The sequence below is a fragment of the Amphiprion ocellaris genome, chromosome 18, assembly GCF_022539595.1.
Source record: "Amphiprion ocellaris isolate individual 3 ecotype Okinawa chromosome 18, ASM2253959v1, whole genome shotgun sequence".
Classification (NCBI taxonomy): Eukaryota; Metazoa; Chordata; class Actinopteri; family Pomacentridae; genus Amphiprion; species Amphiprion ocellaris.
In genome coordinates this window covers 24,771,465-24,781,719 of record NC_072783.1, presented here as the reverse complement: position 1 = coordinate 24,781,719, position 10,255 = coordinate 24,771,465, and the positions used below count along the sequence as shown (strand labels likewise).

The 10,255-nt window shown below is 38.6% G+C and overlaps 1 protein-coding gene across 2 annotated transcripts; it reads right to left on the bottom strand.

Annotated features, from left to right (window-relative positions):
- Positions 1 to 1,449: 1,449 nt before the first annotated feature.
- LOC111579690 (retinol dehydrogenase 13) lies at positions 1,450 to 9,267 on the bottom strand. 2 transcript variants are annotated; one of them, XM_035955767.2, is made up of 7 exons: positions 9,186 to 9,267; positions 5,023 to 5,141; positions 4,768 to 4,923; positions 4,584 to 4,688; positions 4,204 to 4,416; positions 3,969 to 4,070; positions 1,450 to 2,302 (listed from the first exon to the last, which is right to left on the bottom strand). In XM_035955767.2, exons 3-7 carry the CDS (start codon positions 4,907 to 4,909, stop codon positions 1,980 to 1,982), a joined length of 885 nt encoding a protein of 294 aa, XP_035811660.2. In that variant the 5' UTR covers positions 4,910 to 4,923; positions 5,023 to 5,141; positions 9,186 to 9,267; the 3' UTR covers positions 1,450 to 1,979. The 2 variants fall into 2 exon arrangements, with proteins under 2 accessions (XP_035811660.2, XP_023142836.2); XM_023287068.3 differs by having other exon boundaries at positions 9,089 to 9,266.
- Between the last annotated feature and the right edge of the window lie 988 nt (positions 9,268 to 10,255).

Genomic DNA, 10,255 nt, shown 5'->3' with positions numbered 1-10,255 from the left:
CCATTCATTTTAACACTATATGGAAATTTCTCCTGCTTAGTATGGAACTCCATATTCAGTGTCTTTTTTAATGCAATCAGAGTTAAAAGGTTATAGTGTCCTTGCGTCGTGGAGCAGATTGATTTGCAGTGCAGTCTGCATCAGGTTACTGCAAAACATTAACACAACTGACAAAGAAGAGGTAATGCTTCTTCATAAATGGATTGTCGGACAACAAGCCCTCTAAATGGAAGTAAGACGCCCAGACTGAGATTCAAGAACATAAAATGACCAGAAAGAAAAACAAAACAACCTCAAAATGACCACACAGACTCTTTTTTTTCCTGTAATAGGTTAATTTTGTATGTTTTTGAAGTCATTTTGTCTCTCTTTCATTGTTACATGTCTCTTTGTAGTCATTTTGTGCTTCTTTGCAGTTGTTTTCAGTCTGTTGGTTATATTATTTTACCGTTTTGTGTTTTGCTCACTTTATGCCTCTTTGTTGTTCTTTTGTTTCTCCTTGTGGTGATTTTCTGCATATTTGTAGTCTTTTTCCATCCCTTTGTTGGTATTTTGTGTCTCTGTGTTGCGTTTCTCTTTGTGGTCATTTTGTGCAGCTTTATAGCTGTTTTGTGGTCTTTGTTGGTGTTTTATGTCTTTTTGTTCATGTTTTCTCTGTGGTCATTTCGAGCTTTTTGTTATTTTGTGTTCCTTTATTGTCATTTTTGCTTCTCTGTAGTTGTTTTGTGTATATTTATGGTTGTTCTTCCTTAGTTTGCAAATCATTTTGTATCTCTATGTGGCTGTTTTATGTCCCTGAGGTTGTTCTTCAGTTTCTCTGACGCTTTTTAGTCATTCTGTCATTTTGTACCTTTTTGTGGATGTTTTATGTCCTTGTAAGTATTTAGTCTAAATTTCTAGGTAGCACTGTCCCTTTGTCCAAGATCATGGGGACACATCCATGTGTTTCTGTGATGGACAATAAAGGGCAAAAATAGATGAATTCTAAGATTAGTAACATATTCAAAAACCTAAATCCCAACTGTACACCAGTGGAAACCATCAGCAGTAATGTATACATGGTCTGCAGAAAAAAAAAGTGGAAACACATGAAAACTACTTGCATTTAAAAAGTTTCATGATTTGCTTCCAAGCGCCTGTTTTGCTAAGTTCGGCAGGCAGGTGGCGCTATATGCCAACATTTTCTTGATGAAGCCCCAAAGACAAAACAATTTGCATAACTATAAAGCCTGAAAACCTACAGTAAGACTGCATGAGAATGCCTCCTTCTGTAATTACATCTACTCTTCTAATGATTGAGGTTTGATTTACTCGCCTTCCTGCTGTCGAACACCGTCTGCTTATGTGCGATGTCATTTTAGGGGCAAAGGCTTCCACATGCAGTCACACAAACGAGGTGACTAAACTGTACACAGTCAGTTTTGACATGAAAAAGTCCAATATGCACGCTCATGGTTGCAAATTTTAATTTTCAGCAGTATTTTAGAATCCTTTCTGCTTGTTTTGTTAATTATGAGCTGGATACCAACGTCCCTTCCTATACATCCCAAATTTGTACTTTTTCTTATGGTCTTTGCTATTCAACAATGTGAAACACAAGCAGTCATAAACTCAACAAAACAAGCAAATTGAATTATAATTCTCCTGTATTACCGTAAAGTTTGCAAACATCGGCTAGCAAAAGCCACCATTAGCTATTTTCAAGACCATATGAGGCTTCATCAGTATAAACCCTGAGTGTACTGAGGTGATCATGGGTATGTTTTTTTGTTGATGAATTTAGTTTTGAAACTGATTTGTGAATTAAGTTACATTGTCTCTTGAAAATCCTGATGCAGGAATACAGAGTTGTACAAAAGAACGTCAGTATACAGACAACCAGAATCCAAGTCTCAGGCGGTGAATTGTTCCTACGAGCCTGGTACAGCTCACGTCATAAAGGTCCATTATTCCCGGCTACCCAAGAGGCCAGAGTGGACCTACAATCCCTCCGTACTGACAGCTGGTTCTGGGTTCTGTCTGACTGTCTTCATTGAGTCTATCTGTGCAGCTTTGTTCTGTTCTTCTGCTGGTGGGTTTGATTTGCTGGACTGTCCTTCCTCCTCCAGACCCACCAGCCTACTGCTGACCTCCCACAGCCTGCGAGCTGCCTCCTCGTCCAGGGCTTGGGGTGCTGGTTCTTTTTCGGTCATCACATCGTAGTACTGTCCCGTCACCCCCTCCATCTCCTCGGACACGGCCAGGTAGACACTAGGCTGGGCCCCCAGCTCCGGATTCTTCACCAACAGGGAGAAAAAGGGACCTGTGGAGGAAGGTCTACTTTAAACTCAACACTAAACACTTTTCTCCCCAGAGTGGAGGATGTTTATTACCCCTGAGTTTTGTGGCATTAAAAAATAATCACTGCAGATCGCATAAACATGTACCCACCAATTCCCTGAATGAAGATAGGTGTGCTTTGATTTCAGAAGTTTTACATGAACTGTTACATAATTTTTCTGGGAGGTAGCTGAGCACTGTAGCTGTGGAGGGAAACCTTTGCACAACTAAGTTTGGTGATTTTTATTTAAAATTCAGGTGATATACTACATGCTCCAATACTAGCTACAAGTTTGCAGACACTTTACTTTTCATTTCAATCAGCCACAACATTAAGACAACTGACAGGTGAAGTGACTAAGACTAATTTACTTGTTACAATGGCACCTGCCAGGCAGTGGGATATATTAGACAGCAAACAAACAGTCAGTTATTGGAATTGATGTGTTGGAAGCAGGAAAAATGTCAAAGTGTAATAATCCTAGTGGCTGTGGCAAGGATCCAACTGTGATAGCTTGCCGACTGGGTCAAATCATCAAAAACATCAGGTTTTTTGGGGTGCTCTAGGTATGAAGTTGTTAGTAGCTGTCAAAAGCGGTCAAAGTAGGGACAATCGGTGAACCAGCGACAGAGTCATGGGTGGCAAAGGCTCAACGATGCACGTGGGCAGTGAAGATCAGCCCGTGTGGTCTGACCCCACAGAAGAATTACAGTACAAAAAATGGCTAAATCTGCATAGTTCCCCTCTGGGTTCTCTGGCTTCCTCCCACAGTCCAAAGACAAGCATGTTATGTTAACTGATGACTCTTAATTGGCTGTAGGTCTGAAAGTGCATGGCTGTCTGTCTCTGTGTAGTCAGGGTACTGGTGTATAGTTCCCTTTCCCCAAAGTCTGCGACCCTACTCAGGATAAAGCAGGTATAGAAACTGGATGGATAGTTGAATTTCTAATCAAGCATCGGTTGGCTGAGCTACAGAAGCAAGTCTGATCCATGAAGACACCACCTCAGAATTATTCAGGCTTACAGAAGTAAGTTGTTCAGCAGATCAGAGCTGTTTCTAGTGTCACGCAGGGAACCTATGCAATAATAGACCAGTGGTTTTAATGTTGTGGCCGATCAGCGTAGAGTGCATTGTTATGAATAAATCATCTCAATGATGTAATCAAAATTAGTTCCACAACAACAAGCTGCAACAGCAAAATGCTTTTTACTCACTTTGCATTATTGATAATGGGGTAATCCACTTTTCTATCCAGTTTGTGAATTGGTGATACCTAAAATAGATTTTGCTAATAGTATTTATAGATTTTTTTATTAAGTACCACTTTCAGTCTTATTTCTACCAAAAGAGCCTCGATTAAAGATGACTTTGTCCAACAAGAAGATGACAAAAAAATTAAATACCACAGTTGCAAAGCCAAAAATCTGTGTTTTTTTCTTTTCATAGCTGTCAAGTTGTGAATCAGAACTTTTCATAACAGAAATGTGGCCAATTGTTTTTGAACCTCTGCCTATTAATGAAAACAGGAATAGAACGTTCACTAAGAAACCTACAGCACGCAGCCTATGCTAACTGTTGCATATGCATTAGGTAAGCATTTATTGATTTCTCTAAATTCAGAATCCAATAAGGACGCGGGATACTCACTGAGCACGGAGCTCGAGAACTGTGATTGGTGCATCCCGGTGTGTCTCCCGAGCTCCGTGGCAACAACTCCTGGGTGCACAGCATTCACAGTGACTCCTGAGCCTGTTAAACACACAAAAAAAACACACACACAGCATTGTTTTAAAAATATATATCCAATGGCCAATTACAAACAAGCGCATAAGCCGTACTCCCTCCCACACATGCCCACATATGCAGCAGCCAGTAGACTTGCCTTGTAATCGCTTGGCGAGCTCTCTGGTGAACAGAACGTTGGCAAGCTTGCTCTGACAGTACGCCTGCTTGGTATCAAACTTCTTCTTCTCCCAGTTCAAGTCCTCAAAGTCAATCTTTCCAACAATGTGGGCGAGTGAGGCCAGGTTGATCACTCTGCTGGGGGCGGACTCTTTCAACTTATCCAGCAGAAGATTCGTCAACAAGAAGTGGCCTGGAGGAAGACCGAAACTGGGAATCAGTTAATGATGGAGCAAGGGAGATGTCACTGGGATGGAAAGAGAGTTTAGACTCTGGTAGAGAGTTGATAAAAACAGGCATTTCTCTCTTTTCACTGGCTAAAGTGTCCCGTGTGTTTCCTCAGTCAGCTGAAGTAAGTACCTAAGTGATTCACTCCAAACTGCATGTCGAAGCCGTCCTCTGTCTTCCATGCCGGACACCTCATGACCCCTGCGTTGTTGATCAGTACGTCCACACGCTTCTCCTCTGCAGCAAATATCAGAGACACTGTTAGTAAGTGCGGTTTATTTCTAGAACCGAACCCACAACAATCTATTTCCATCACCTCGTTTGATCCTCTCCGCGAACTCTCGAACAGATTTCGTGGAGGCCAGGTCGAGGTGACACGCATAAACGTGAGGATTCAGGGTTTTCCCACGTATTTCCTTCGCAGCTGCCTCGCACTTCTCCATATCACGACATCCCATAATGACCCGACCCCCTGATAGTGTAGGAGAAGAAGTGTGTCAGTGAGAGCAAAATAAGTAATACTTAGAATAATAATAAGACTTTAGAACACCAAATCATAGTTTCATTGCACCTCTCTTGGCCAGTTCTCTTGCAGTTTCTTTCCCGATGCCTGTGTTGGCTCCTGTGATCACCACAGTCTTTCCATTAATGGTAGCTTTACTAGGACACCGGCCTCCGGTCACATGGTTTCTATGAGGAGAATAAAAATAAACTTAATGTTATTCAAACACTTGAGACTGTAACACCTCCTATTTCAACATCAAAACCTCTTGTCACAGATTTTTCTCAATCTAATGCGATTAATGAATCAGATCTGTCTCTCTTGCTTCTCTTTTTCTATCTTGTCCACTTTCTACTGCAAACAGCTGGAGTTACCTGCAAGCATTATATAACAGCCCGCAGCCCACAAGCTTATCAGTCTGAAGCAGGGATTCTAAAAGATGTTAGCTGTGCCTTACGGAGCTCCTTTTATAAATCCGCATCACTATCCAGTAGATATTTATGAGCACTGTAAGCATTAATACAGTCAAAGCTGAATTACTAACTTACAAGAGAGAGGGAAACAGTAACAAGGCCCTAGCTTTGTAGGACTGCCAAAAGTTCAAGTGTTACTGTGTGTTTTTTGTAAATTCTATTCAAAGGTTCCTTATTATGCTCCTTTTCAGCAAATTAATTAAAGTCTCACATGTCCCCAGAATCTTCAAATACTGCAAAGATGGTTCATTTCACCATGACTGTTAAACTCCTGGTTTTAGTCCTGTTCTAAACATGCAGCTACATGCTGTCTACACCCCCTTCAGGAAGAAGACTCTCTCTGCATCTGTGATTCAGAGTTGAGCCAACAGACATGAAAGATGTGTGAGACCAGAACTTTCTGTCAATTCTGACTTTGTCACTGGGAGATCAGCTGTTTTGTCAGATGAAAATGTGGTTTTCAAATCAGTATTTTAATGGGGCAGAGCAGCAGCTTGGAAATGGCTCTGAAGTGACAGCCGGTCAACATGTAGTCTTGTAATCTCTTCACGTAAACTGAAAAAAGCTTTGTAGAGAATTTGACAGTAACTGACCCAATCCTTGTTTACGAGTCTCAGATTGATCGTAAAGTTTTCAGCATCCCTGCAGTTGAAATCTGACTTGTACAGTCAAAGCTAAAGGTAGCGTTAGCCGCATTAGTTACAATAACACTAGGAATTTTCCCTCTGATGTGGTGACATTGTCATCAAAAATAAAAGTAATCCACTGTATTTTCAATTCCTTAGATGCTGGGAGAGTTCACTCTTCCAGCCCAAATAAATAAACCAGATGGACCGCTAGAGAGCAGCTAATTCTGAATGGTTCACCTTAGATTTAGTGAGACGACAAGATTATGCATATTTTTAGCTGAACAAACATTGATCGGTTGAACTATATTCTGACTGGCCTGTGAAGTTGGGAGGCCATCTATATGAGGTGTAGCTAGTGAAATAGCTGTAGCAAGTGTCTTCATATTTTCCCAGCTTTTACTCTACACTTTCTAGTTTTAAAGATACACAAAGCACAATAAAAATGGATTTCACCAAATAGGACCCTTATAAACATATTTAGGCATATATCTCTGAAGAAGAATATCAACTGATAAAGGTCCTGCACATGTTTTCAGTAACTCCAACTGATTAGACCTCTGGTCAGGCTGAAGCTGGATGGAACATACTGTTTAAAATAACATGATGTTAACAAACTCCTCACAGGCCCACACAGTCCTGAGAAGAGCTCATCAGCGACATAAATGGAAACACCTGCTGGTGCACTGTGACTGTGTAAAAGCTTTAAAGTGGGTCGTGCTTAATTAACATAATTGTTTTGAAGAGGGTACCTTTGTCAACATCTAGTTTTAAAACGCTCATTAATCTAGTTTAGTATATGTGGAATCAAATTATCAACTCTTCCGGTACTTCTCTTTTAGCTGTTTCACAAAACAAAACAAAAACATCTGAGGCTCATTTCATTTCTCTACTCTGAGCCTCCTCTGTCCTCTCTTGACACAGAAAGCGACCTTGGTGCACCAACAAGACGGAAGTCTCAATTCCAATAATGTATTTCGAGGAGAGACACACTCTTTTGTTCGCCTCTTTTATGCTTCACAGTACATGAATGTGTTAAAAATAAAAATGCATGTCATGAGTGTATCTGTATATATGACACATTTTGCCATGATGTGAATTGGAAATACATGCAGCGAGTTGTCATGAACACTGCTCTGCTCATGTGACGGACATCATAAACAACAGCAGTAGGCTGGAAGAAAACAATGGACAGATCATGCAGCTGTGCCACACGCCATGTTTAACTGACATCGTTTTGAAGCGACAGCACCGAGGCAGGGATGTCGCAAATTGTTAACGGCCTGCTGCCTCGACTCCTCCGCTCACATCTAGGCATGAGGAGAGGAGGCAAGGAAAGGAGAGGAAGCAAGGATTTACAAACTGAGAAAATAGAAGAGTGTCAGCCTTCAGCAGGACACGAGAGGAGCTGAAAATAACTAAAAACCATCTATTTAGTCTGGCTTTTATTAGTGTTTTACAATCTTATGGTTTTAGTATTGACACCTTATTCACCACTGTGTATTTGAGTCTATTTTATATTAATATTTTACTGTTAAGCTATAATCAGTGTTTTTTGGTAATACCTTTGTTATTTTTATTGTTTGCATTTTCTTTTCTTTATCTTAACTACCTATCTCCCATGTTGTCTTATTTAATGTCTGAGTTGTCTTTAAACCTATTTCTAACAGCCTATGTTTTGTCTGTCACTTGTAAAGCACTTTGAATTGCATAAGATTTGTTTGAAAAATACTAGAAATAAAGTTTGATTGAAAGAGGTGGAGGAACTGAGTGTTAATGATGGAATTACACAGATAAATACATAAAATGGGGAATTTGTTTCTTTTCATGCGTTTGTATGAATTTCAACTTGGACATGATCTTCACAAATCTTCACACTTTAGTTCTGGACTTCATTTGGAGACAGCAAAAGTGGCTCATGATGTCGCACTGTTCTGTCTAACAGAAAATCTAAGAATTTCCTAACTTCACACTATTCTTAACAGTGAATGGGCAAACAGAATATCATTAACACCTCACACCTACAGTCTGTTCAGTCAGTTAGAAAAGCTGCCTGTGAGATGCATAACGACACAGTTGATCCGCCAAGTCTCTACCTGGTCTGGATTGTAGAGTCACTTAGGATCCATCTCTAGAATTAAACAAACACTCTCACACACTGAAGTAGAAAAAGTTACTCAGTCTCATAAGTTCTCCAGGCTTCACTAGTGTGACTTCCTCCTCTCTGGCATAAATCAAGCTCTTGTCTTCAACTACTTCAGACTGTAACAGCTTGGCTTTTTACTTGTTTTATCAGTCAACTTCACATCACTCCAGTCCTGGCTTCTCTCCACTGGCCTCCTGTTTGTTTTAGAGTTGATTTCATGACTTTACTGATCACTATTAAACCATATCTGAGTCTGGCCTCAAGTTACATAGCAGAAGGGTTAGCCTCTCATATAAAATCCTTAATTGGAGCCCTTGTGGCTGCTCCGTGGTAGCTGTTTAAATATAAAGGAGCTCCCAGAATCTGTAATTTCTTTTAAATCATTTCTGAAAATATTTTTTTCATAAACTAGTTTTTATGTGATGATTTCTGTCTTCATTGCTTAAGTTTCTTGTTGCTCATATTATTTTATTTGCATATATTGATGCTTACGTAATTATATGTTTTGTATCTTTTCCCCTCTTGTTTTACATGTCTCTTAATTTCAGCTTAACTTTGCCTGGCTTTGTTTGGCCTTACCGTTAATATTTTGCGTTCTCTGTGACCTGCATTGTCTTTGTCAGTGAAAACACTACGTAAACACTTGTTCTTCAAGGTGCCATACAAATGCAGTTAATATTAGTAGTGGTATTAGTTAAGTGTTCTCTCGTTATGGAAAGACATTATTTCTTCATAAGGTGACATAACTGAGCAGCTTCTCATTTAGAGCTTTTAGCTCGTCTTCAACTTAAAGTATATTTTACGTGCTTCTTATCTTCACCAAATGTGACAGAAGCAGTGCAAAACACAGCAGTTACATCATATATCACATTATGATATGAGTTACTCACTTCAGCAAAACAGCGCCTCCAAACACTGTCCCAAAAACAGAAATTGGTAAAATATATTTACTCATTACTCCGGAAATATTATGACAACAAAATATACCTTAAAAAATGTTCAAACACATCTGTTTTAGCAGCACCGCTGAGCAGCAGCACAAGGTTACAGGCGCGGAGTTTAAACGTCATCAACCGATCCTGACCAACCACAACGAGCCGAACAGTGGCATTCTGGGAAATATAGTTCACTTATTGAAACGTTTTACACATTGTTGCATGAAAATGATGAATTAAATAAACATTTTTACGTATGTGTGTGTGTCACTCAGTCAAAAAACAATTCGATAAATAGAGCTGTGATAGTTGTTTTTATTTTATGCATGTGAAAGTGTTATTAGGCCAGGAAATCAAGTCTATTAAAAATTCTTAACAGATTTTGCCCATATGTTACTTTATACGGTATTAAAGTGCATTACAAAATTGTAGCTCTAAGCCAGCTTAATCTCACATTTCCCACGTTTATTGTATTTGGCTTTTGAAGAACTTTCTGAGTGCAAAAAAAATGCCAGCAGCATATAAGACAATAAAATATAAAAGAAAATTAATAGCTAATGTTCATCTGATATTATTTTAACAAATATTTAGCAATTATTAAAGTGAGACCTAATCATATATAGAGGCTATTCAAAATGTTTGAGTAGCAAAAAACAGGAAAAATAAGAATAAAAAAATGTATGTGTAAAATACAAGTTTAATAAAAGCACAGAGAGAAGTTTAAATCAGAATTTGAAATAAAATATATTTTAAAAAGTACAGACAGATGCAGTAAATGTATATGACAAGTTAAAGTCAAAATTTAAAATGCAACAAATAAAGGTACAGACAAGATTAAAATTAGAATTTAAAATAAAATAAACAAATACCACAGACATATTTAATTAACTATGCCAACAAGGTTGAATCAGGATTTAAAATTAACTGAATAGACATATAGACAAGATTAGTATAAAGTATACAGATGAATTTAAATCAGAATTTGAAATAAAATAAATTTAGAAAAATAAAGGCAGATGTAGATAAAGTATCTAAATCAGAATTAAAAATGTATATAAAAAAATAAAAATACAGATGAGTTTAAATCAGAATTTCAAATAAAACTAATTAAAGGACAGGTAA

Coding starts and splice junctions, on each gene's coding strand:
- LOC111579690 (XM_023287068.3), bottom strand. CDS start 9,153: ATGAGTAAATATATTTTACCAATTTCTGTTTTTGGGACAGTGTTTGGA. Junction 4,689..4,767: donor CGCGGAGAGGATCAAACGAG/GTGATGGAAATA, acceptor TATTTGCTGCAG/AGGAGAAGCGTGTGGACGTA. Junction 4,071..4,203: donor GCTCGCCAAGCGATTACAAG/GCAAGTCTACTG, acceptor TGTGTTTAACAG/GCTCAGGAGTCACTGTGAAT.